This window comes from Podarcis pityusensis (assembly GCF_964106645.2).
Source record: "Podarcis pityusensis genome assembly, chromosome: 7".
Lineage (NCBI taxonomy): Eukaryota > Metazoa > Chordata > Lepidosauria > Squamata > Lacertidae > Podarcis > Podarcis pityusensis.
This window is the reverse complement of record NC_138031.1, coordinates 32,306,781-32,334,691: the sequence shown is the minus strand read 5'-3', so window position 1 is coordinate 32,334,691 and position 27,911 is coordinate 32,306,781. Positions and strand designations below refer to the sequence as shown.

Here is a 27,911-nt window from a genome sequence, read left to right as displayed (position 1 = left end):
CCTTTACCTTTAGGTGGGCTACAATTCTACCTCTTCCTGAAGGCTTCCCCCTCACCGCATCTCTATGGCAGAAGGCCCCAGTGGCTTCTCTTGAAGAGCAGGACAGACCTCCCTCTCCTGGAAATCCCTGGACCACTTTCAGGCCAGCCCGGCAACTCCGCGCCCGCCCCTTTCCCACACGATCTCGGCTAATTGTCCACTGACCCGCCCTCGAGCAGGTCTTTGAGTGACATCACGCTCAGCGTCTCACCGGAGCCCCTGACGTGGGCTGCTGCGGCATCCAGTCACCCAAAACGGGGTCAGGCCGGAGGTGGCTCTGGCCGGCGGGCGGGCGGGCACGTTGAACGAGCAGGGCGGGCGCGTCCTGGTGGGTGTGGGCGCCCTCCGAGCTCGGGATAAAGGGCTGCTGGTGGCCGAGGAGGCGAAACAGAGCAGCGCCTCAGCTCCTCGGGCTCACCAGCGGCTGCCACTGAGAGGCGGGAGACCGTGCTCCGTCCGTGCCGCTGAGGGGGGAAAGGCGGGAGGCCCCCACGTAGCCAGAGCGCGGGAGAAGTGGCCGCGCTGAGGGGATAAGAAAAAAAAGGAGGGGGCGAGAAACTTGGACGAGCCAAAGTTTGCAGCAGGCGCCTGCTGGCTTCTCACAGGCCCCGAACCCGCCATTCACCTCCTCGGTGGGATAGGAGCTGAGGGGAGAACGCGCGCTCGGCTTTCACCTGAGCCGCGTATGCACAAGCGAGACCCCAGAGAGGCCCGAGGTAAGAGCTTTGCTTCACTCCGGCGAACTGCCGCGCGCTCTCTCGGCATCCCTGCCGGGAAATGAACTGCAGTTCTGCCGAAGCGCAACGGGGGGAGACGTGAAGGAACGAGCCGGCAACGCTTCTGCCTCGCTCTCTTCTGCCTCTCTCAGTGCCTCCTCACTCCCGCCCTCCTCGATCAAGGTAGCCAGCGGAAAAGTCACGCTCGCAGGCAGGCAGGCGATCGAGTAGCGCGCGGGGCTGCTTGGCTCTCGGGAAACCAGCACGGACGGGGCAAAGGGAACTTTTTTGTGGGGGCGAAGGGTGGACTTCATCAAAGCTTATGGACCGTTGAACATCTCAAGGATGAAGACCAAACGTGGCATCTTGCAGGATTCCGAGCTGTGATTGTTTAGTATAAGGGCAACTAAAGTTTTCTTTTTAAAAGTTTCTGAGATAAAGCGCCCCCCCCCTCATGTGACAGAAACGCAGGAAGACCAGGGAGCCGGTCTGAATGGTTCGTAATGGGCAAAACCCCACACTGTTTAAGATGGCCATATGATGATAGGTGGGACGTAGCAAATTACAGCCGGCACTGACATTTTCTTCAATAATAAACGCGCTCTGTTTCTTGCCCACCTCCCCCCCGCCCCCGATCATTTGGTTCACAGCTTTGAATGCAGGGGATGCTGAAACGTTTATATGGTTGTGGCCCCTTTCCAAGCTAAGCAATCCTGTGTTGATATAAATTAAATGATGTGCGCTCCATTCATTTCTGTGAGAACTGCCCTCTCTGTTCAGGACATCTACTAGAATCATTTTTAAGAGTGTCAGCAATACTCCAAGGTGACTATTAATTGTAAGGTAGAGTAAACTTAGGCTGCAGCTTATAGATTTTGAAAACCTTATTATAATTTGTTGTTATGCTGGACGTTGAAAAGATTTTTAAAATGTGTGGCAAAGCCTTTTCACCAGACCTGTGGCATGATTGAGCCAACATTAAGTACTTTTAGATTTTGGTGGGAGAGTTAAACACATGGATTTCAGTGAGAATCAATGAGATATGCAACACAGCCCTATGCACATTTACTCACAAGCAAGTACTTCAGTATTTACTGGGGCTTCATCCTGAATAAGTGAATTTAGGACATTTGGCTAAATTGTGCCTTTAATTTTTATTTTTTAGAAAAATCTGACTCAGAAAGCTAGCTTTCGGCATGATCTCTTGGATATCTTCTTACATTTGTTTTAGGCTCCTCATGCATCTTGAAGTTATAAAAATATTTTTAGATGAGCTTATGAGGGCAGAATTAATCTGCTAATTCTATGACTGCCTGTGCTTTCATGGAGAGAATGAGTTTCTTTCATGCAGGCTTGCAACTGTGCCTTCAAATAGATTTGTACAGCATCCTTCAGTTCATGAGAATGAAGATAAATTATCATCTCATACATACAGTATAATTGTTGGGTGTCTGCATTAGTTGGCTTCTTAGACAGTCCCCTAGCTACCACACTAGAACCCTCCTCTTTAAAACACAGTTTCACTTTTGTTGTTCACCAAATTAATTCCTAACTGTACCTTAGCTTCAGAATAACCTCACTCTCTTTTGCTTTTGCAGCAAGTCAACTTGGAAGACGCCTTTATCTTGGAGTTAACCCAGAGGAGGTTTTTTAATCATTCATCATGAAGAGTGTAGTGGAAGACTGCTTCAGAGTAACTGCTTTGCTATTCATAGCTCAAGCAGTTTCTGCTATGGTACTCCCCAATGCAACACTATTTGAGGAGATGCTAGAAAAATACATGGACGAGGATGGCGAATGGTGGATCGCCAAGCAAAGAGGAAAAAGAGCTATCACTGACAGTGATATGCAAAGTATCTTGGATCTTCATAATAAACTACGGGGTCAGGTGTATCCACAAGCTTCCAATATGGAATATATGGTAAGGATGCATTGCTGCTGGTTTGCAGAAAGAAAGAAATAATGTAATAGTTTGCATTACTGAACAACATAGAAATATTAACTACTTGGCATTTGTATGTTTTTCAAAACTTGCTTCCTATTTGACTGTTTGTTTGTGGTGTTATGAGATCAATGAAGTAGGGGTGGTTTTTTTTGGTAGACCCAACACTTTGTTCCAAAAAGATTGAAAGGCTTCATCAATTCCAATTTTTAAAACTATTTAAGTTATTTTAAAGGAATGTCTTAAACTAAGGCCATAACCCAGCAGTTTTAAGTCATATTGAACTGAGTGGAGAAGACTTATAGCAGGAAGTTAACTCTCCCGTTGAAATAACAGGGACCTTGAACTGCTTTATTTTGGCTGACACACATAATGTTGGACAGTTCCCGAAAATTGCTGTGGGAGCCATGTGTGCCATACCTAAGATCACTTTGCAGCCATCTGGAAAAGCAAGGGTTTGCAGCCATTTACTTTTCAGATTGGCTTTCCCCTCAGAAGGAAGTACTACTATTTTCAATGGGGCTTACTTCTGTTGTACTGTAGCCCTTAGCAATGGACATGTTTTCCCCAGGTCTTTTATAACAAGGTTAATTTTTCTGTGAGCCTTTTCCGTGACAGCTTTAAAAACCATTTTACCAACATGAACACTTATTTTTCCACAGGGTGGCTGGAGACAGGAACAAAACCTGATTCTCCCAATCATACCAAAAGACATACTGTTAGGATACATGGAAGTTGTAGTTTCCTATTCCACCCAACTCAGTTTATGGAACTGGTGAAACCAGTATGTAAGTGGTAACCCAAGAGCACCATTAATTTTCTGGTGAAAAGGTTTGGGTGCATAGCTGTGCTTTAAGGAAGCATCAAGGTATCATCAGAGCTCCAAGGAGAGGCTATTCCATAGGAAGGGAACTGCCAAAGAGAAGGCCCTCCCACAGGTTGCCATTAACTGAGATAGGGGCACAACTAAGAGGGCCTCCAAAGCTGAGTTCAAAGCTCAGGCAAGGCAGTAGGGAGAGAGGTATCCTGGTTCCAAGTTCTTCAGAGCTCTATGTTAAAACAGTCTGGAACTTGGCCTGCTAGCTTACTGGCTGCCAGTAACCCTCATTCACCTTGGTAGAAAGTGCTGCTAGCCAATATAGCCACTTGGGCTTCCAAGAACAAAGACCAATTACTCCCCAACTGAATACCTGTTCCTTTAGGGGTAGTACAGTTTCATCCAGAAGTGGCACATTGCTGAACAACTTCCCTCTTGTCAGGATTCTGTTTCAGTTTATTGGCCTTCATCCAACCTTTTACTGCATCTTGATTCTGGTTCAGTACCTACATGGCCTCATCTGATTCAAATGTAACAGAGAGATAAAGCTGAGTGTCATCAGCATATTGTGCTTCAAACCTTTTAATGACCACTCTCAATGGTTTCTGATGATAAATAACATTGGAAGCAGGGCAACTCCCAGTGGCACCCTATAACACAAGGGTCAGGGGGCTGAGGTGCAGTCATCCAATGCTTTTAAAATACCAGTTCTTCAGATAGGATTCAAACTACATTCAAACTCCCATCTCACAGAGTAGGTCCAGGAGGATAACATGGCCAAGGGTATTCAAAGTCACTGAGAGGTCCAGCAAGAGTAATAAAGTTGTACTCCTGGTAAAGAATAACTACCAAGGTGACCAAGTGTGATTTAAGACCAGATAAACCTGTGTTGAAATGGGTCTAGATAATCAATTTCTTCCAAGTATTCCTGAAGCTTGCCTGTCACCACCCTCTCAAGCCTAGGAAGGGAGAATCTGTGACCAGGCAGTAGTTATCAAAAACCTCAGGGTTCAAGGTGTGGGTTTTTTTGTTTTTGTTTTAATTCACATTAGCTGAATTATCTAGGCTATGATACTGCTGTGATATCGATAGTGGTGAGAACAGTTGGCACGATGAGCTCCCCTGCTGCCAAGCTAAGGCATGAGGGTGGCTGTTACAATTTTCATATCATTGACGTTTGGAAGAGTCACATGTTACTACAGTGGCACGGAAGTGGTTTCCTTCTCTCCTAACCTCATGCTGCTCTGGGAAAGTGTGTGGCTTGGCTGAATGGAAAAAAAGAAATTGCCTTGGTGTAGCCCACTGTTGTCTACTCTGACTGCCAGAGGAAAACTCTCCAAGGTCTTGGGCAGAGGTCTCTCATATCATCTGCTACCTGATACTTCTTAACTGGGCATGCCTGGGATTGAATTTCCAGTAGAGCATCTTTTTTTGATTTCCATGCCAGCTTAAATATGATTGGCTTGGATTGAGTTGAGAAAGAGGAAGAGGTGGCTGATTGTGTGTAGTCAGGGCTCTTCTGAGGCTCTGTAATAGAATGCGGATTGACACATTCAGCTAAAAATCTATAGATCAGGCACCAAGTGCTATCATGCAGGGGTTTTTTTTTAGTGGGCATATACTGTATATCAGCCTATGAAACAATTTGAAAGGCACTTTACATGTTTTAGGCATTCACATTTTAAGGGCATGCACACTTTTTGTGGTGAATGACTTAACATTATGTTTAAGTTTCAGAAACTGTTATTGCTTTTTTATAGTCAGGTTTAACGTATTGTTAATATATATTTGTTACCATTACCACACCAAATAAACAGAGGAAAGCATTATAAATTGAAGAAGACAGAGAGCTTCCAGACAATGTCTGTTTTCTTCAGTGATCATAGTACTTTGCATGTGACTTGAATACCGAAATGCTGGTTTGCTATGTACTCTTGATGTAGATGCTGAAAGTGCCCCAAGTCCTGCTGATTGTTGCTACTCAAAATATAATATTAGACACCATAGGGAACAGCAGCTGTTGTGCGAAACAATGTCTCTTCCATAAGGTACTTCCTGATGTTGTAAACTGCCCTGTGATCCTCAGATTGAAGGGCAGTATAAAAATTTAATAAATAATTACAATAATTTGCTTCTTTGTTGGGACTACCTTCATTGAAGAAGCTAACACTTGGAAGTACTCTGTTATTCAAGCAGTATGATCAGTCATATTTGCTAACAATTGGTTGGGGTTCTATTATGCAGCCAAAGGTAGAGATGACACAAGTAGCAGAAAAGGGGAACTTGTAAAAGTGAACTCCCCTTGTTTGATCACTTGCAACGAGTTGTAGATTGAGCAGCAATCAATAGGTCCCCCTTGATTTGCACATTGAGTGTTCACTTCAGCAGTTGTCACCTCCTTCTCTTACTTCACAAAGAGTCATACGAATGTATTTGAGGCAAAATAAGGGGTGCCACCTCCCAGCATCCCCAGTGACAATTTCTTCTTACAAAAGGTGATAGTAAGAAAGCATGCTCTGTTGGGGAGCTGGAACTGCCACTTTTTCTTCTGCCCCAGGTAAGATGGGACAGGAGAAGAAGGAGGCGGCAGAGGTGGGAACAATTCATGAGCACCCATGAATGATTTGTATGCCCCTCACTTGGAACATGCACAAAGGATTTAGCCCCTTCAGGGTTAAATGAAGGTATACTTATGCACCTGTATTCAGTGGGTTAGAGGGTTACAGGTGCTGTCAAAAGATTCATATAAAGTCTACAAAAACATTTATTTTTGAATGAATGAGAAAATTATTACTGAACACTGAAATTTACACAATCACTTATAACATTGTAACTTACCAGCATTACATTTGTAAACAGATCACAGTGCCATTGTTTTATGCAACACAAGTAATAAGTTCTGTAAGCAACAAACTTTAATTTGATTCAGCTAGAGCCTTTCTAGCTACAGTGTTGCCAGGGATATGGGTGGAACTGCAGCTTTTTAAAATGTGACAATATGGCAGTGCTCAATTTATGAGCTTTTTCTCTAAGCTTGCTCCTTTCATGTATCTCTTAATTTGCAGAAAGTGGATGTACTTTCCAAAGGATAAATAGAATAAGTACACTAATTACAGTCCCCACAAGATCCCCAGTTTATTAGAGTGCCACAATTCTACTTGTTCTGTTCAACATAAGTCCCATTGCTTTCTTGATGCAACTAAGAATTCCCTGGCTCCTGGCCATGTGCTACTGAGCACAATGTTTTGCACAATGTTTACTGGAGGGTAACAATAATGCATGGTTTTTACAAATTTCATAGTGATCTAGTTTTCTCTAGGATGAAGGAAGAGAAGCAACTGTAGCATCAAGTTACTTCCTTAAAAAGGCAGTGGTGAAGTAACTGAATCAAACAATTAAAAAAACAGAACAGTTAGTACACTTTTGACTTCAGTTGATATTTTGTTGCAGTAAGGAAGTAAAAGGTCAAGTAGAAACATGGAGTCAACATATTAGCATCTAGCAGAGTGGTTGAGACTATCCTTTACCTGCCACAACATGCTACACACAGGCTGCAACCCATCTTTATGGTTGTAGTTTCGTTCACATTTTCATTATTTGAAAATGAAAATCAAGTCCTGTAGCTGGAAAGGATTGAAAGGGAAAGGCATCAGGGGCTTAAGGTGAATCTTATAAAATGCAGCAGAGAAGGCATGAAAAGGACCTCAGAGAAGGATGAGACAGGTAACTGACAGAATTGAAGAAACATGGAAGAAGACAAGAAAGTAAGAAAGATCAAGCAAGAAGAAAGTAGGTAGGATCAGCTGTGAGACTAGCAGAAATAAGGAGGAAAGGGAAGAATGTGGGGAAGCCACAGGGGCTTAAGGAAAAGAAACAGATGAAGATGTGGCTAGAGAGAAAGGAGGCAAGGAGAGGTGAAAGAAGGAGGAGAGCTGGAGAAAGCAAGAGGTCATTGGAGATAAGTAGGGTGGTCAAGTGTCCCACGAGTCTTCCATTTGAAGGGGTGTCAAAGACAGTAATCTGTTTGAAAGACTTGTCCAGTCCAAGGACTCAGCTACATTTGTAAAGATAAAACGCTTTATATGTGTTATAACACTGTGACACCAGATGGAGCTGCGGAGTCCCGTCTTTTGCCAACGGAATTTCTCTGTATGACGTTTACAACACGTTTAATTGAATTGCTTCTTTGATGTGTCTAGATCCAGCCCAAGACAGTCACAAGTTCAGTTCAGGAGAATGCTGGTATGGCCTCACATGTTTCAGTAGGGAGTAATTACTAAATATTATAGTAATTATAAATTAGCATGGTCACCTTTTATGCAAATTTGTGTCCTTTCACCCTCTTTTTTGCTGATGTATTTCCTGGTTTTTGGTGATGTGTTAGTGACAAAAACTACTGAGCAGGCAAGGGAAGTTGGTTCTAGCACTATTTATTTACTTAGTGATGCCTCATCTTTCTATACATATTTACATTACTTGTCAGATATAATGAAGGTTTATAGCTGAGAGGAGTTGAAGGGGGAAAAACAAAAAAAAAAAAGGCCTGCTCTAAGGTTAACAATACAGTATTATATGAGTATACTTAGAAGTAAGTCCTATTGATTTGGATTTACTGCCAGGCAAACTGATACAGGATTGCAGTCTTAGTAATCCTATACTTACTTCTGAGTAGGCTTGTGTAGGATTAAACTGGGGGAAAAGGTTTCCAATATGTCTTCCTACTTATTTAAAGTACTTTTCATATTTTTCTGCTTTCTTTTCTTTTCTCTCTTTATTTCATTTCATTTTTTATTTACAGCATCTGTACCCTGCTATTCAGCCAGAGCAGCGAACATAAAATCAGTAGTTTCAGAGACACCTAATGAACACAATTCCCATTTTCAAGAACAGAGTACTATTGCCTGTGGGGTCTTTTAAGTGGTTGGTTTTCATAAGTAGAGCACTTAACCAAGAACCTAGCTAGAGTTTTCAAAGTGAAAATGCTTCCTCTCTAGCTTTCCACTTTCCTGCTTTACTTCAAAGCTTGGCGGAAGTGCTCCAGATTCCATGCCTTCACCCAGAGGCTATTGACATGGCATCAAAGGGCTGAGCAATGTCAACTTATCCTCTTATTCTTATCTGGAACTTTTCATCAGTAGATTCTGCCTAGTGAAAGTGGTCAAGAGGGCATGTAGGTATAAATCTGCTGTGATACCCAAGGATGTACAGTCTTGATGTAAAGTTTATCACAGTGACAACAACAATTTTAAAACACAGAAGCATTCTTTTATTTATCTTTCATTTTGTGCATTTATTTTCTGTTAAATTCATTTTAGCAGTATTGAGGGCTGCAGGCTTTAAGTACATGTAATCAGTACACTAACCAAAATAAAAGATCAAATCAAATGCACACACACATACATAGCTTAGTGCAATCACCTGATGCATGTATACCATATCAAATCAATGTTTCACCTCTATAGAACTTCAGTCAGAGGTTAATTAAAGTGACATTTTTAAACTGATGGCACTGAGATTGTGTTCTGGCCATTACAGTTACAAAATTAGACTTGAAAGTGTGTGAACCATGCCATGCTTGGTAAGATTGTTGGAGGGGTGGAGTTTCAGTGCCCTTCATAGTTCTTGCCCCCCTCCCCATGATTTTAGTGGCATGAATTACACAAAATAGTCCAAAGTGGGCATAGTTCCATAATTTATGCAGCTTTCAACTTCTTTTTGGCACTCAATTTGGGTTATTAATTTTTTTACTTCAGAGTATACACACATCCATCAGTATAATGCAGATATGTTTTGGACAGTGTGTAATTTACTCAAAGTGGTAATTAGTACTTTGTGTTGAGTCCAGAATTAAGTGCCTAGGATGGTGCTGGTGAAAGCTGACTTCCCTGCCCAGTCCTATGCCATATGTAACATGGGGGGAACTGATGAGAAAGGAGGAATTCCTGCAAGTTGAATGGAGACAACTTCAGCTAGTGGAACCAGGAGCTTTGAATATTGTTTTAAAAAAGATCCCAACTATTGGCATTTAGTTTGCAGCATTGTATGAGAAGTTCAGGTAATATATTTTTGAATAAGGAAGCTTCACATTGTTGTTTTTAAATACAGTGGTACCTCGGGTTAAGAACTTAATTCATTCTGGAGGTCTGTTCTTAACCTGAAAATGTTCTTAACCTGAAGCACCACTTTAGCTAATGGGGCCTCCCGCCACCGCCGCGCCACCGAAGCACGATTTCTGTTCTCATCCTGAAGCAAAGTTCTTAACCTGAAGCACTATTTCTGGGTTAGCAGAGTCTGTAACCTGAAGCGTATGTAACCTGAAGCGTATGTAACCCGAGGTACCACTATAAGGTGAGAATGCCCCTGTATGCCAGTGATATGTACTCATTTCTGTATATATCTTTTCTAGCAAATGCACACAAAATTTAAGCCCGTGACTCCAGGTTCAGCAAGAGATATTCATGGAGGACTGCTTCTCTACCTACATCTCTTTAGCTGGATCTGGGCATCTAATTAAAATGTGCTGCTTTGCTATGATATTTCCTATCCAGTTTTTGTATCCTTCTTTCACTTATTCATTGTGATTTGGCTTAAAGAATATAGTGGGTTTTATTTTAAAAGTAAAAAGCACCATACTGTACACTGATATTTACTTTACAAGTCTATTCCTTATATTTAGAATGAATACTGCATTGAGGCTTTCTATCATGCCACAGTAAATGTTTACTTTTGTTGGTGCCAACTGTATGCATTACTGTCTTTACCAAGTCTGAATCTTAGCTCTTTTTAATTCACTTTACAGGTTTTCACATATTGCTTTGGAAAGGTTTTCTTTGTGTTCTGTATGCCACTCCAAAAGATTCTGTGATTCTTTGGCCCAGTTCAGATTTCACATTAAACCATGGATGAAAATAAACTATGGTTAAATCATGCAAATGCACAGTGTATTGGTGCTCATTGCTCAAATGTTTCTGGGATGCTCTTTCTTTACTTATACTGCTGCTATGCTACAGATGACACAAGCTTGCCATGCCATGTGAACTAGGCTTGTGGTACGTCAGGGTTCATTTTAGCGAAAGAAACACTGAGCTTGGATTCTGATGATACAAAAAGCCACATTTTAACTGAAGTGAGGGCAGAGTGTAATGGGAACTTTTGAGCAGTGTGCATTACTAGCATGCTGCTTGCTCACATTTAACCATAGTTTGTTTTAAATTATGCTTTAATGCAATGTGCACACCAAGCCTTTGTCTGAGACTCAGGATACTGATTAGAGGTTGCTTGTAGAAGCATTTCAGAGTACAATTACGAAACTGAAATCAGTGACATTTCTGGTAAATTGTTTGAAGATTATTTTATAAGATAGTTGCATGTTTCTCAGGGTGAGGCATCTGTCTTGGGGACTGGTCCTGAGATAGCTGGAGATATCCTTTTTTCACATTTTAATTCATATTCAAATCTGATGTACATATTCAAATCTCTGTGCAGCTTTGTGTCATACTGATTTTTGTGAAAATTAGTGAAAATTCGCAAACATTAATCTGGTTGTATTTCCACATGTGAACTTTAGCAAACTGAACAGAGCTTGAGGGTTTAGTATGGAAACATGTATCTACTGATAAGTATTAGTTATTGTACAATCATACTAATATAATTGCTTGGATATTTGTCTGGAATTAGGCTACAATGGAGAACATCACTGATATATTAGAAACCTGTGCATGTCAGAATATTGTTTTGCAGCTAGTTCAATCTTTCCTTGCTACACTGGAATAATTTAATCACTGTAAATGGATTACAAATTAATTTTAACTTTGTAACTGTGATTATTTCTACATCAACAACAACCTAGGTCATATCTTGTGTAGATAAAGAGTCCCATTCCATATTATTTTAGATGTTATTTAATTGTATGGTTAATGTTAAGTGGTATTTAACGTCAAAGATTAAAAGGTGTGTATTTCCTTCCTTTTATAGAGAATACAGTCCCAAAATATTTGTGTCCACCTCAACATTAATTGAGCTAGTGGAAATGCACTGAGCAACTGTGCATGGATCAGTACTCAGTGAACAAATACCTTATTTGCACCAAGCTCGCATGCAATGTGTACGTTTCAACTACAGTAATGTAGTTAAAGAAAATATGCCTTATTCTGCCTGCATTTAAACATACAAAAGTAAGGTGGATATTTTGCCATGTAGGCAATGTAGAAAACAGAATATTATTCTAATTATTTTAAAAAGTATAAACCTTTCAGGATGACTTTGAATAATCGATCCACCCTCAACAGTTCCTAAGGATGTATGTGTTCATCTGTCATGAGTGAACACAAGAAATGAAATGCTTCATCAAAGGCATCTTTTGCAGTGCTTTGGACAGTTGTACTTCATTATTCACTGCAGAAAACGGATTCCCGCTAAAAATCCCACTTGATCACAAGCATTGCCTTACTTGCTGGAATATACTATAGAAAGATTACCCAGTGGGATTCTCTATATATGTCCACTCAGAAGTATGCCCCATTAAGTCCAATGGGGCTTTCTGCCAGGTGGTTGCTATAGGATACCATTCTACCAAAGTAGAAACATCCCCCCAAAAAGTATGTAGAACAGTGAAGGGGGATCTGTAGCTCATCAGACGTTGATAGACTACAACTCCCATCACTCCTGATAATGAATTGTGCTTGCTGGAACAGAAGGGAGTTGGAGTCCTGCAGTATCTGGAAGGTCACAGATTCCGAATCTCTGCTTTAGAACAGCATTGTACAATTTGTTGAAGCATCAAATTTCTTGAATTTGTAAAAATCACTAGTTTAAATTACAAAAAAACCCTTATCATTTCACTGGGTCAAAGTCAGTCTCATTATACAGATGGGAGTTATGAACAGATTCGATTTGACATATGGACTAACTAATTATGAAATCTGGTGATACCACTAATTCCAGTTCAATCTGCTTCTCAGGTTAGCAAGGGGGGGGAGCTAATGTCAACAAATGTATTATTACAATTTAGATGCTTGATAGTTGAAATTATCTTTATGATATAAGTAAACTAACCTCCTTGCAATTTGGAATCTGGCAACCATTTCATGAGTCCAAACACAGATTATTGTGAGAATATCGAATCTTCAGGGGATCCAAGTCATATCTGAAAAAATGTATGAAGGGTATCTTGTGGCTTTCCATTCGGGTGTCTCAGTTTAGGCCTTGATCACAAGAATGAACTTTTCACTCCAAAGTCTTGCTTGTTTCCTACTTCTTTGTAGGATAAATACGATCAAGGACTCTTATGACACATAATGTTCTAGATTGTGCAACTTGAGTAATAAAAAATCAATCATTGGAATGGATTTGTAGAAAACCAAAGTAAGTACAAAGCAGAGGGGGAGGCATAGGGGGCAATAAATGAAAAGAATGAACATTGTCTTGTTAAGCAAGGTGTCAGGTGAAGGGGGGATGAGTCAAACAAAGACTTATGCCATAAGTATTGCCAAATGAAGTCCTATTTCACTGGGATAAGTGGCGTCATAGGTTGTTTGTTCATGTGCATCACAAAATGTCCATTTTCATAAGCTTAAAACACTTTCAAATAATTGCATTTTTCCTTCTCTCCCCACCTCCTCAAATATAGACATGGGATGTAGAGCTGGAGAGATCAGCACAATCCTGGGCTGAGACATGTCTTTGGGAACATGGTCCTGCAAGTCTTCTTCCATCCATTGGACAGAATTTGGGAGCACACTGGGGAAGGTATAAATAATTATATTTTACAAATGATTTCAAACAGTGTATAATAAATGGTTCTCCTTAAAAATGTCATATAAACATTGTTTCTGTTGATAACTGCAGTGGCTGTTTGAATTACTTTTGAGTTTTGTTTGGTTCCTTTTTTGTAGATATAGACCTCTAACATTTCATGTCCAAGCATGGTATGATGAAGTGAGAGACTTCAGCTATCCTTATCCTCAAGAATGCAACCCTTATTGCCCTTATAGATGTTCTGGTCCTGTATGTACCCATTATACACAGGTGGGTATGCATTATTCTTCCCAATATCAACAATGATGTAATCAACTTGAGAAGTTTTCGCTTTGGATATAACATTAAGCCAGGGATTGTGTTTCTTTTCTTCCACTCACATATGGGCAAAGAAGGCAAAATTGGCCTATTCATGAAAAGCCATTAACTGTGGTTTACCTTGACATGTGAACTGGCCCAGTGTGTCATGAATTCAGTTTAAAGAGACAAGTATAGAATTTAGTAATGAAACATTCAGAATTCATTTTAAGCAAGTTTTGTTTAAAGTGACACTTAATACAACTGATTATATATCTATATCTATATCTATATCTATATCTATATCTATCTATCTATCTATCTATCTATCTATCTATCTATCTATCTATCATCATCTATCTATCATCATCTATCTATCTATCTATCTATCTATCTATCTATCTATCTATCTATCTATCATCATCTATCTATCTATCATCTATCTATCTATCTATCTATCTATCATCTATCTATCTATTATCTATCTATCTATCTATCTATCTATCTATCTATCTATCTATCATCATCTATATCTACCATCTATCTATCTCCATTCTGCTTTTAAGAGCAAAATAATTGCATTTTTATGCATGATCAAAGACCATAACTGTTTTATTTTATTGAGATCAACAGATGATGTAAATAAGTGGAATCCCATCAGAATCCACTCATGCTAGCAAGAGATCTGCAGTATATATACTTTCCTTGACTATTCATTGTGTTAAACTTTAACTATATTAATTTTTCTTCTGTCTCTATGCCAGCAGTACTGCCTGTATTATTATTTTTTAAAAGTTTTCTGGATAGTATTATAATATTCATTTGTTTTGATTTGAGTCAGGCATTTAACTGTCTTTCTTTCGTTTTGTCCAATAGGTGGTATGGGCCACAAGTAGCAGAATAGGTTGTGCAGTTAATTTGTGCCATAACATGAATGTCTGGGGACAAATATGGCCAAAAGCCATTTACCTGGTGTGCAATTATTCTCCCAAGTAAGTATATATGACAGATTAAGAAGTTAGCTATGGTACATTGGTACACAGAGATAGGTATAAAAGAACCCCAGTGCCATTTTTTTAAAAACAGAAAAGCTATTGGGAGGGTTACTTTGGGAGGGTTGGAACCCATGGCCCACCAGATGTTGTTGGACCAGATGTTCAGCCCCAGATTTGCCCCAGCCAAATGGTTAGGAATGATGGGCGTTATAATCTAACATCTGCAGGACCAAAGATTAGTAGTCATCCCTGGACTACAGAAATGTTGGGGGTGGGAGTGCTTTATTATTTTCCCACACAAGCTGCTTTTTAATCTCATAAGGTACACATGGGTTTGTGACAATTTAACACCCCGCTCTCACCACCATCATGTTTCTATTCCATATTCCCAATCCCTAAGGTTTCTTTTCTTTTAGCGTTGGGGGGAGGTCTGCTACATTTATAAATATATCAGCCACTCCCCATGTGGCTGGGTCATTAAAATATTACCCCAGCCACATGGAAGCTGGTCACAGAAAATGTACCTGTTACACATAATTAAACCTTGACACCTGTGTTTATTTCGAAAGGACAAAGGAACTTTTTAAATAAGGCTTTCAATTTTACATTTCAAAATAAACATTTTACAAACTTTAAAATAGCCAATGACTTCCCTTCTTCTCCTTCCATGGTTCATTTTATGTATCATATATTCCTGCATATTTTGCTATAACCATTCACATCAGTTTTCCACTTTTACATCCATCAAAAATTATTTACTCTGTTGAATTTATCTTAGTGCTGCCAGCGTTTTCAGCTGTATACAGTTATTTTCGATAAATGTTTTCCACTCTTCTTTAAATGTATATTCTTCTTGCTCTCTTATTCTCTGTGTTAAATGTGCAAGTTCTGCATATTCTATCAACTTAAGTTGCCAATTCTCCTTAGTTGGGAGCTCGTTCACTTTCCAGTTTGGGGCTAACAAAACACAGGCTGCAGTTGTTGTATACATAAATAACCTTTTGCATGCCCAGTTGCAGACTCCTCATCCCCAGGAGCCAGGCCCAGATAAATTAGACACAATGCAGCATAGTTATGGGATTAAAATTAGGTCACAACTTTATTAAATTTCAGATGTAGGAAACCTTGGCTTAGGCATTGGGCATGTATCCCTCTCAGCCCCCAATTGGGGACACTGCAAAACATGTGTTTACGCAGCCCCCCCCCCACTCCTCCAGTTCTGGGAGTTTGACCATACACCAAGCACTCACGGTCAGTGACTCCCAGCATAAACCCCTCTAACAGGGCCCTGCTAACAATCATTTTCAAATAATTCTCTTTCAATGAATTTTCAAAGCTTCTCCCAGAGTTTAAGATCTATATTGTGTCCTATATCTATTGCCCAGTATGTCATTGGAGCTTTACCTTGCTCGTCTTTTGTTTCCCATTCTAATAAAAAATTATGCATTTTAGACAAAGGTTTATCCTTATTTTGTAAGAGTTCTTTTTCAAATTGTGAGCTTTGGTCCAGAAATCCATTCTTTCTATCTAATTTAAACATGTCATATACCTGGTGATATTGCAACCAATCCGTAACTTGGCTCCTTAAGTATTCCATTGATTTCAGTTTGCCCCCCTCCCCCCCCGTACAACCCAGCAGTTCCTTGTAAGTCACCCATTGTCTGTCCACAGGCAAAGGAACATTTAATCCATTAGGTAACAGAGAAAAATCAGACTGAATTTTCTGTTTTGAGTTTCTGTAATGTGTTGCATTGTTTCTAGTGGAGCTTTGACCCAGTGCAATGGTAACACGTTTTGAATTTTGCAAGCTCCAACCTAAATCTGTTTTAGTCCAAAATTACAACATTCCAAGCATTCTCGAAAATCTGCCAGCTCCATTTATATACACAATCTGCTCATTTTACAACAGATGATTAGAGGGGATTTGATTGGCAGCAGTTCACCTGCATTATGGTAATTTTGCATGGTGTTAAATAAGGCTGCACTCGGCTACATTCTTCCTTGGCTTTGGAACAGCATGGGCAGAGCAGACCTATACTCCAATTTTTTTTGGGGTTTGGGAGGGGAGGGGAGGGAGATATGGTGCTACTGTGCTGGCAGAATGATAGTCACGTACTGTACACAAAGGAGTGGAGGGACAACCATAAATTTCCCATAAGGAGAAAAATAGCAAACACCACTTCTCCCTCCCAGACACCTCCATGGAAACACCACCAAAATATGCTAAGGAGGGGCTGTGCCAGACAGGCGCTTGCATGACAGACTTGGAGGGATCCAATGAATTCAGATCCCAGGAGCAGACCCACAGCACTCTCCCCTGCGTTGCTGCACAACATGGAAAATTATACCCCAATGCTCCCTTTCCACAAGGGCCATTGGCACTCACATAGGCAGAATCAACCCCACTATTGTGAGTCCCCAATGATCCTTCCAAGCAAGGGTTTGAGTCTCCTTTGTGTGGCTCATGATCAGCATTTCAGAGCACAGCACACACAAAGAGAAGGAAAAAGATCCCACACAACGCTGTACCCACATAGCTTTCTGGGCAGGAAGCCTGCATAAAACACATACAAAGAGTATGTACCCCAATGTATCCTCTCTTCTGTTCTCATTAGGAAAAATAAAAAATACCCCTCAGTTTGGCAGTTATCAACCTCAGCCCTCATTTGTGAAATCAAGCAATTTCCTCTGTACCTTTGGCTCTACCAGCAGGAAGGATAATCTTCTGAGCATGTTTCTGGCGATTAGCTATATATGTTGCAGCTATAGATCACGTTGTCCTACTTACCAAATGCATTAATTGTGCCTGTAGCTCAATAAAATACTATATCAAAAGCTTATTAAGGCCTGAGAATACATGTCTCTGCCCTCCCTGCCCCCAGGCCATTTAGGGTAATGCTTTGGAAGCAAATCTACCATTCATGGCATGTTGCCATAGCTATAGCTGTGCCACTCTTACAGCACCATCTAGGAGGTATGACTTGTGCCCCCCTAAAAAGCAGTCCAGGTGAACCAACCACCCCAGTTGGGTGAGAGGAAGTTTCACAGTCACAAGTGCCTGTGTCCTTATTAGGTCAGTGATAGACCTTTTAAACTGTGCAAAACAAAATATTTATCATGAATATATTTCACTAAATAGCATTTCTCCCCTAGGGGTAATTGGTGGGGGCATGCGCCATACAAGCATGGTCGCCCATGTTCTGCATGTCCACCTAGTTTTGGAGGAGGCTGTAGAGAAAATCTTTGTTATAAAGGTGTGTATTCAGCAAATTAAATTGTATCTGCTGTATCCAAGGGAAAGGGAAGGGATCATTTGATTCCATGGGAATTCTATGTGTTGGTCAAAGGCTTATTCGTATTTTTTACTCCACATGAAGTGACTTTGATGGTCAGAAAAACATAATGAATATTTGGCTTTAACAATTTGTACCAAAAAGCTTTTGCAAATCAACACCTATATCATTTCATCTTTTAAGAAAGACTAAAAATCATGCAATGAATTCATTAACAGTGCAATCCTATATATGTCTATTCAGAAGTGAATCCTACTGGGCTTACTTTCAAGTCAGCAAACATTGGATTGCAGCCTAAATTTATCCTAATTCAGAACCTTCTGAACACAACAGAAGGCATTTTCACACTTTCTATCTGGCGATAAAATGTAGCATACCGTGGTTTGCATACATCTTGGTTTGCATACCTTTTGGATTACAAACATGTCAAACCCGGAAGTGTGTGTTCTGCTTTGCAACCTTTTCTTTGGATTACAACCCATTTCTTTTGGATTATGAACAATTTTTTTTTGGAGGCCCCATTGGTGAAAGTGCACCTTGGGTTACAACCTGTTTTGGTTTACAAATGGACCTCCAGAACGGATTATGGTTGTAAACCAAGGTACCACTGTAATTGGAGTGCTGACCAACATGTACTTATTAGAATATGAGTAAAGAACTTCCCTGCGTAGAACTGTACTTGAATAGATTTTTCTCTGTGTAATCTGGAATGTTGCCTTTGCAAGCTTCCTGAGTCCATAGAGCAGGCATGGGGAAGCTATAGCCCTCCAGATGTATTTGGACAACAATTCCCACCATACCTGGCCATTGGCTGGGGTCAATGGAAGCTGGAGTCCAACAACATCTAAAGGGCCATAGGCTCTCCACCCCTCACTACAATAAACTGGCTCTCTACAGACATTATAATGAACCATGTATATTGAGGAAAAGCCTATACCTGTGAGGCTGTCTCTCCAGTGCACCTTCAGTCTCCAGATTGAAGAGGATAATCTCTCATTGTGTCAGTAGCTTTGCATTGTAATACATTTACTTTTGTTTGTAACCTTCACTTAGTGACATGATAGTAAAAACAATTATCACAAGCCAGCCAGTATTAAACATTTTTAAGTCCCATTAATTGTAGTGAGAGATATTTACTCCCAGCAGGGCTTGGAGGTTCTAAGTACTAAGCTACATTTGTATGCACACAAGCTCCATACAGTGGGACTTACTTCCAAGTAGACCTCCATTGGATTGCTTTGGCTTCCTCATGGCCAGTTGCAAGGCATACTTGCTATTCCATTTCTGATTCACAGGAATTGACTGTTGTTTAAAAAATGGCATTTGTTCCATTTGTTTGCTATAACAGAAGGTTCAGAAAGACGTTACTCTCCAGAGATGGAAACCAATGAGATTGAACGGCAGCAGTCACATGTTCAGGATTCATCACAAAATCGATTAAGGTCACATGCAGCATCTGATGATGGTGACAGAAATGAAGTCATAAGCAAACTACAAATGTGTAAGTCAATTTCATTTTTATCACCAGTTTCATTTTGTTGTTGGTTTTTTCTAACGCTGTGGGACACTGCAATAATAATGGTCACTTTCTCCCCCAGCTCAAATTGTTTCCTGTGAAGTACGGCTAAGGGACCAGTGCAAAGGAACAACTTGTAATAGGTAGGGCATCCTTCCAGTTTATCCAGAATCCATGGGTTTACATGCATTTTTAAATGTTATTGTTTTTGCCATTATTCTCAGATCAAACTGTTTTCCTCCCTAGGTATGAATGTCCTGCTGGCTGTTTGGACAGCAGTGCCAAAGTAGTTGGAAGTGTACATTATGACATGGTAAAAATATTATAATTAACACTCACTGTAGCACCATTTGATTACATTTTTTTTTTATCTAGGAGGTTAGCTAATGCACACTATCATTGACAAAACATTATGTAAACAGAACTGGGCGAAAAGTAAGCTAAAATTGATAGAAATATCTGAGGATAACTGTTTGGTGAGATTTTACTCATTATCTCATTTTGAGCTGGAGATTTAGTTAGCACCTCACGTAGAGAATTCACAAGTATAATCAGTCATACTGGGTCGTATCCAGTGTCTTTCATATTCAGAATAGACATGTTGAAATCGATTGACCTGATTAACTCAGGTCCATTGATTTCAATAGGGCTATTCTGAGTAGAACTTAGTTGGACACAACCTAATATATCTCGTATCATTTGCTAACTCATCTTTGATATCATAAAACTGAAAATGACTAATAGATGACTGACTTGTAGTATGCCAGAATCTAAGAAAAACACAAGAGTTTGCTTTGAAATAGAGGAGCTCCTCCTTTTGGAAATGTCATGGGGGAAATAATTGTTCGGCTATGGATCTTAATTTCTGTTCCTGTGTTTTTCTATCATAGCAATCAAGCATTTGCAGAGCTGCAATACATTATGGCATCCTAGATAACGATGGTGGCTGGGTTGATGTTACCAGGCAAGGAAGAAGAAATTATTTCATTAAATCCTATAGAAATGGAGTTCAGTCAATTGGGTGAGTAAAAATACAAATATTCAGTCACAAATGTTGTAGGTAGATCTCAGGTTTTTAATATATTAGCCTATAAGCATGGGACGCGGGTGGTGCTGTGGTCTAAACCACTGAGCCTCTTGGGCTTGCCGATCAGAAGGTTGGTGGTTTGAATCCCCATGACGGGGTGAGCTCCTGTTGTTTAGTCCCAGCTCCTGCCAACCTAGCAGTTCAAAAGGACGCTGAAAAGTGCAAGTAGATAAATAGGTACCGCTCCGGTGGGAAGGTAAACGGCATTTCCGTGCGCTGCTCTGGTTTCACCAGAAGCGGCTTAGTCATGCTGGCCACATGACCTGGAAGCTGTCTGCGGACAAACGCCAGATCCCTCGGCCATGACTGGACCTAACAGTCAGGGGTACCTTTACCTTAGCATGCATATATATATATATATATATATATATATATATATATATGCCAATGTAAATCCTGTTTTTCTGCCATATAAAGCGGCTTTTATAATCAAGCAATATATAAATGTGAAATTAAAATGTATATCCTGAGCAGAGATTTTGTTTTACCATATAATACTTGTCACTGTTTACTGTTATGTTGTAAGATAACATAGTATCTATGAACCTTGAATAGTAATCAGAAAATTGCCTCAGTAGTTATCTCAATCTTTCTGAAATCCTCTGGTCTTTTGAAGTAACCTGGCTGTCACTACATTCATCTCCCCCAAATTTCTGCATTATAATTTTTGCCATCTCTTGTTCAGTCAGTGGAACTTTAGGCTGAATCAACACACCTAAGGATCCTCCAGCAGGTTTAAATCAATCACTTGACTTTGTGTTGGATGCTCTTAAATGTTTAGCACTTAAATGCATATTTATGCAGCCTCATTGAATTTATTTATTTATTTAGAAACCTGAAGCTGCATTCTTATTCAAGCTTGGGAATGAGATGCATTGAAGTTAATGAAATCTGCTTCAGAGAAGACTTGTATAACGCTACACTATAAGTTAGAAAGATGCTTGCAGAGTGGATTTCTACACAGTTGTAGAAGTATTCAAACAAAATATTTTTGTTCCATTTTCCAATTAATTTGTGCTCCTTTTGCTCAGTTATTAAAAATGTTTGTGGTAATTGTTTTATGATTTCATTGTACATCACTTTGGAGAGCATACATAAAGCAAATATATGGGTGTTGGTAATAATAGCTACGTTTCTGTTTTTATTGTAGCAAATACCAGTCTGCGAATTCCTTCACAGTCTCTAAAGTGCCAGGTTGGCATTAATTTATATAATACAGCATTACTCATTCATTAATGTATATGTCATCTGTTAACATTTATTTGAGTATGCTTTTTAAAATTTCAGTGCAAGCTATCACTTGTGAAACAACTGTGGAACAATTATGCCCATTTTACAAGCCAGCCACACATTGCCCAAGGTAAGCTATTTAATTAAGTCTGTTGTTTAATTGCCATTCCTATCACAATGCAGGGGAGAGGCTATTACAAACCATATGGTGATGTTGAACTAGAAATATTAGAGTCATTAGACTTCCTTATATATTGAACTTCAGGCTGCTGACATTATACTGAACCTTATGAATATAAGTTCACACACTGAGGGTGCAGATGGGGGCCACTATGCCAATTCTGGAACAGGCATATTTATTTTCCTTTCCATTAAAACATTTTTTATGGGGAGAAATGGAAAAAAAAGGAAAAGGAGCCTGGCAGGGCTTTGGATTTGGCCATTTGCTCACCACAACCACTCCTTCTGTTGACTAAGTCAGATTGCTCTGTAGTTGATACATAGGTGGAACTCTCTGAGCCCCCATTCATAAAACTGTGCTTCTCCATTCACACAGTGAGTTCTGTGTGCACATCGAAGCATGTACAAGTACTATGAACTGAAGGCAAAGCCAGAATCATTGGGAAATCTTCAAGCAGTCCATAGTGTAAAAAGCCCATATGACCAAGAGAACAGGAAAAATAATAGAACAAAGCAATGCATGGATATAAAACTGTTCCATTATGTGTGCTTTTCATTGGATGAAATGATCAAAAATTTGTACTTGTGAAAAAGTTATAATTGTCTATGTTTTTATTTTATTTTCGATTTTCAAGGCTCTATTGCCCTCACAATTGCATGCAGGCAAATCCACACTATGCTCGAGTGATAGGATCAAGAATTTATTCTGATGTAAGTAAGATAACATATTTCTAAATCTGGAGTGTAAAATAATTGCATTTATACAATTATTTATTATTTATTTATACTAGCTTAGCAGGTGGGAAATTGAATCATTAAAAATATGTGGCTTCATTTCCAGTTTAGATCCATTGATATACATTGATTCTCTGATTTATTTTTTTAGTGTAAACAGACACTATGTTTACAAAGTTGCTTGTTGTCTGTTTTAGCCACTTGAACCAATTGTGAACCAGTATAGATACATACAGTTCAGATATATTCAGTTTCTTTCCAGTCACAGGATACTTTTACACATACCGTATCCATGTGGTAAACCCTAACAATTAAAACCTATTTCAGGATGCCACATGGCCGCAATACATATTTTGTGCTAGGAAAGATCTGAAATTGTCAAGAGGAATGTTGAAATGCAAACAGAAAGTAGACCACACAACACAAGCGGACTAAGAAAAGCCAAAGCAAGAAAGATTTCACTGACTGGCTGTTCTCCTCGGCTGACTGTGACTCCATTCATACACTTACATGTCTCAGTTGCTGTTGGCATCCGTCTCCCTCAGGAGACAATGGGGGAGTGCGCCTTTGGGGGTAGAGCCAAACTGTTGGAAGGTTACACCACCTGCTGTGGCTCTAGAGACTGAAGTGGAAGAGACATGTTTTGTTGCAGCCAGGGCAGATGAAGGTGTCCAGTTGTGCTGCTGCAGATGCACCATGGCGTTTCTTCTCTCTGAACTCCTCCCAGCCATCATTTCTGACCTTTAAAGCCCTAAATGGCCTCAGTCCAGTATACCTGAAGGAGCATTTGCACCCCCATCGTTCAGCCTGGACACTGAGGTCCAGCACCGAGGGCCTTCTGTTGGTTCCCTCGCTGTGAGAAGCCAAGTTACAGGGAACCAGGCAGAGGGCCTTCTCGGTAGTGGCACCTGCCCTGTGGAACGCCCTCCCGCCAGATGTCAAAGAGAAAAACAACTACCAGACTTTTAGAAGACATCTGAAGGCAGCCCTGTTTAGGGAAGCTTTTAATGTTTAATAGACTATTGTATTTGTTAAGTTGTGGGCGAACATATCAGACGACACAGCAATTCTTCCAAAGCAGCTCTTTATTTGTAAGCTGGAACAGAACTGAACTGAGGAGCTCAGTCAGCCTGCTTATATAGAGCTCCACTAGAATGCAACAGTAACCATTTTCTGTAACTAGCCAATCACTGAATGTCACTTTCGATCCTTCATTTGCATACAAACTATCCAATCACTGAACGCCACTTTCGATCCTTCATTTGAATAGCTATCTACAGTATCCCCCTGCTGGCCCAGGGTGAGAACTTCGGTACATAACAGTATTTTAATATTTTGTTGGACGCCAGATGGGCGGGGTATAAATAATATGTTGTTGTTGTTGTTGTTGTTGTTGTTGTTGTTGTTGTACTCCGGCCATTGCTATGGATACACGACTTAACTGCCTGTCTCCAAGTTGTCTGCAAGGGATTCCCACATGGTGGGGTTGATGTTACATGTCACTTTGGCAGACATCTTTGTAACACAGAGTTGGTCTACCAATTGGCCTGGTGCTGGAAGCCAGCTCCCCGTAGAGAACGTCCTTGGGGATCTTGCCATCTTCCATTCTGTAGACATGACCAAGCCAGCATAGATGTCACTGAAACAGGAGTCTCAGTAGTGACTGGCAATATCACTATGCAGTACCCTCCAGATGTTTTGGATTACAGCTTCCATCAGCTCCAGCCAATATGATAGAAGTTGTAGACCAAACTATCCTGAGGGCATCATGTTGGGGAAGGAATGAGGCACAACCAGCAGTCTTATAAGCTAGAAATGGTTGCTGCCAAATTCATGTTTCCATGGCTCACTTTTAATGCTTTTACCATCACTTGTTTGTTAGAAAATGCTTTTACCATCACTTGTTTGTTAGAAAATACTGAATATTGGTTTATTCAGTACTTGTCAAGTAATGATGAAAGCCAGAAATGTGATCATGCCCTTCTACAATATATATGCTGGTGACTGCAGTGGGGTACAATAGTATAGGGCGATTTCAACTATGCTGACAATCTGATTGACATTTGAATTATATACACACATTTCTACTCATATATTTGAGAGCACATTGATAACTTTCTACAGCAGAATAGGTAAAATTCCCTGGAATTCCATCTGTCATCAATAATAAATATCTATGTAAATAAAGGCTTGAAAGATCCTTTTATAAGTGTTTAACATGCCTTTGCAGACTGATTCTATGCTGTTGTAAGTATCTGGAATTTTGCTGAGTAGCGAAAGAAGGAAAATGATTAAGCAGCTTGGTATTCAGATTCTGTGACCTGTTAAATGCTGATGAATGCCAAAGGGTTCACAGCACAGCAATAAAGCGAGGCCTTGTAATACTATATGAAATGTTCATGCTAACTTTTAAAGTACTTTAGACAGTCTTATTTATGCATGGGGCTGTACTGCAACCCAGTAAGACTATGGCCAATATATAATTGCTTAGTAAAGTGTGTTAAATGCAGACTATGAGTTACCCAGTACCTTTCATAGTTACCAATACATGGTCATTTGGTCTTTATTAAAACTACATCCCCCCCCCCCCCAAATGATGGTGAATACCCTGGTGCTACATAAACCACAAAGAGAGAGAGAGAGATGAAAGTTACGTCACTTGATTTGCAATTTTTCATTTAAAAAAAAAACCCTTCTATTTTAATTTTCTTAGGCATCTAGTATCTGCCGGACAGCTATACATGCTGGAGTGATTCGGAATGAAGGAGGCTTTGTTGACGTTATGCCAGTGGATAAAAGAAGGATGTATACTGCTTCATTTCAAAATGGGATTTTTTCAGAAAGGTACAGAGTATGACTTTGAAGACCAGTGTTTACTATCTACATGCACACACCTGCCATTCTTTGCAATCCTACATTAATCCTGGAATAGTTGTGTTCTACTTAATGCTAATTAACCAGACGTGAGTTGTATAACAATGGCAATTGCCAGGGAGAAGCAGCTGCCTGTTTCCCGTAAGCTCAAATCATAACCCTAAAAGCTGCTTATGAATAAAAACAACTCTTTTGTTGTTGATCCAGTAGCAAATACCATAGTAGCTGATAAGAAAGTTGCATTGAATTTCTTCAGGATTTTCAGGTTTGCTTCTGCCTAGGTATACACGTTTATATCCACAATTTATCAGCAAAATCCTGTCAACATTAAGCATGTGAAATCTCATTTAATTCAGTGATAGAGTTGGCATTTAAAAGCAGAAGTGTTTCACTTTGTATTGTGCCCTAATTATTTAGTGTAGGTAGCTAAGTTTTCTTACACAGGAGGATTTCAACCCCCACCTCCCCAAATAGCTGTGTACTGTAAATAATCACTCTCTCTCTCTCTCCATATATATATATATATATATATATATATATATATATATATATATATATGATATGTAAAGGTATAGAGAAGATATATTTGGTAGCATGGAGAAATAAACAACAAAATAACTATCCCATTTCCCTAGTGTAGATGGCTTGAATGGTGGTGGTTAGGATTGTGTGCAATTGCCTATCCATTGGATTTCATTGCTGGAGAGGAATCTACTGGTGGGGAGGCTCCGGCTCTGTGGGCAGAAGCCAGTGTGGTGTAGTGGTTAAGAGTGGTTGACTCGTAATCTGGTGAACCGGGTTTGCGTCCCCGCTACTCCACATGCAGCTGCTGGGTGACCTTGGGCTACTCACACTTCTCTGAAGTCTTTCAGCCTCACTCATCTCACAGAGTGTTTGTTGTGGGGGAGGAAGGGAAAGGAAATTGTTAGCCGCTTTGAGACTCCTTAGGGTAGTGATAAAGTGGGATATCAAATCCAAACTCCTCCTCCTCCTCCTCCTCCTGTAGGAACCGCCTTAATGAGCTGGACCAGTGCCTTGTGGATTTCCCAAGGGATCCAATCTTTCTTTTCTCTGCTATGCTAGCCTTGTTTGGTAAATAGTAAATATAATGACAAAATCTGCAACCCCACCTTCCGTGGCTGGCATGAGCTAGCTGGGCTCAGGATATGGCAAAGATCCATCCTTGGTGGCTTCCCAGCCTGAGGACATTAGGCCTACTCTGCCCATGTCATAAAATGTGTTTCAGGATTTCTGATCCTAGTAGTTATTTTGATAGCGCTAAGCTATTGAATTGTATCATAATTTTACATGCTGTCAGGCATGGGTCTTTAATAACCTTGAACACAAGATTGACTTGGGGTGTGTGTGTGTGTGTGTTTTGCTGGGGGGGTGCACTTATTACTTCAGCAGACAGTATTGAACATTTGGAAGTACAGATGGAAGTACAGATAGAAATTTCTGAATGTCTATTTGCACATCTGATGGTGGGAGGACCAGGGCTTCTGCAGATGGCTTAAACGTATGGGTAGATTTATCTCTAGAATAAGTGCTTGGTAAGATTGGGATCTTAAAACACAAACTAACCTATATGAAATGTTACTACTTTTTCCCTTCTGTAGTTTACAGAATCCTCCAGGAGGCAAGGCATTCAGAGTGTTTGCTGTGGTTTGAAGGTAACAAGTAAACTGTAAAAACAAAAGGTAAATACAGTGCTTGGAAGAAGAGAAAGAAAATGTCATCTAATTTCCTTCCTCAAGTTTGTATAAAGATGTAATATTGCTGTACAGAATATATTTACTGTTTTCTGACTGAAAAGCGGTTTAACTGCATGTAAATCTTAATGGGGAAAAATCTGTAAAGTTAAACATGGGAAAATGCATATGAAAAACTATGATGATAAATAACTTGTTTTGAATCCTGTGTTAAATATTGCTATATTTTCTTAGCATTTATTCCTATGCAATTCGTTTGAAGCTCATAAATGTTCCACAATTTAAAAACAAAACAAAACTTAATACATTATTATTATTATTATTATGGTGTTTATTATTATTATGGTGTTTTATGTATGCCACTAACATTAACTGTAAAGGTATATCTATGATAGATCTTATATCCACTGTATATATCATTTTTCATTGCTTAAAATTGGAAAAAAATAACTAATTCCCTAAAGCAAGCAGTGAACATATATTATTGCAGAAACACACAAAATCAAAAGAATAAGATATTTTGCCATTTTTACACTTTTCTGTTTTGATCCAACTTTTTAAAATGCCATTTAAAACGAATCCTGGCTGAGAGCCGTATATTTTTTAAAATATAATAACTGTCTTGTTTTTGTATCGTGTTGGTAATTCAAATCTTAAAAAAAAAGCAGGATCAGATGCCACCAACTTGGTACAAGCAGTTGTTTACATAATGATATGTAAAA

The 27,911-nt window shown here is 39.7% G+C and overlaps 1 protein-coding gene and 1 long non-coding RNA gene across 4 annotated transcripts in view; one reads left to right on the top strand and one right to left on the bottom strand.

The window, feature by feature from the left end:
* The window catches only part of LOC308481379, a 916,155-nt gene that overhangs the window by 318,575 nt on the left and 569,669 nt on the right, over positions 1-27,911 (bottom strand). The window lies entirely within an intron of this gene.
* On the top strand, positions 303-27,911 carry CRISPLD1 (cysteine rich secretory protein LCCL domain containing 1). Of its 3 annotated transcripts, none has more exons than XM_081014039.1 (15): positions 303-755; positions 2,354-2,676; positions 13,143-13,261; positions 13,408-13,540; positions 14,444-14,559; positions 17,716-17,816; positions 19,204-19,356; positions 19,454-19,514; positions 19,618-19,684; positions 20,262-20,392; positions 21,609-21,652; positions 21,746-21,818; positions 22,504-22,579; positions 25,317-25,447; positions 27,097-27,911. In XM_081014039.1, exons 2-15 carry the CDS (start codon positions 2,419-2,421, stop codon positions 27,146-27,148), a joined length of 1,515 nt encoding a protein of 504 aa, XP_080870165.1. In that variant the 5' UTR covers positions 303-755; positions 2,354-2,418; the 3' UTR covers positions 27,149-27,911. The 3 variants fall into 3 exon arrangements, with proteins under 3 accessions (XP_080870165.1, XP_080870167.1, XP_080870166.1); XM_081014041.1 differs by lacking the exon at positions 303-755 and adding an exon at positions 1,223-1,251; XM_081014040.1 differs by lacking the exon at positions 303-755 and adding an exon at positions 1,519-1,580.

What these genes read in the sequence shown, in the direction of transcription:
- CRISPLD1 (XM_081014039.1), top strand. Translation starts at nt 2,419, where the DNA reads ATGAAGAGTGTAGTGGAAGACTGCTTCAGAGTAACTGCTTTGCTATTC. An exon ending in AAAGGAACAACTTGTAATAG is followed by an intron (nt 19,515 to 19,617) that starts GTAGGGCATCCT and finishes TTTCCTCCCTAG; the next exon opens with GTATGAATGTCCTGCTGGCT. An exon ending in AATGGGATTTTTTCAGAAAG is followed by an intron (nt 25,448 to 27,096) that starts GTACAGAGTATG and finishes TCCCTTCTGTAG; the next exon opens with TTTACAGAATCCTCCAGGAG.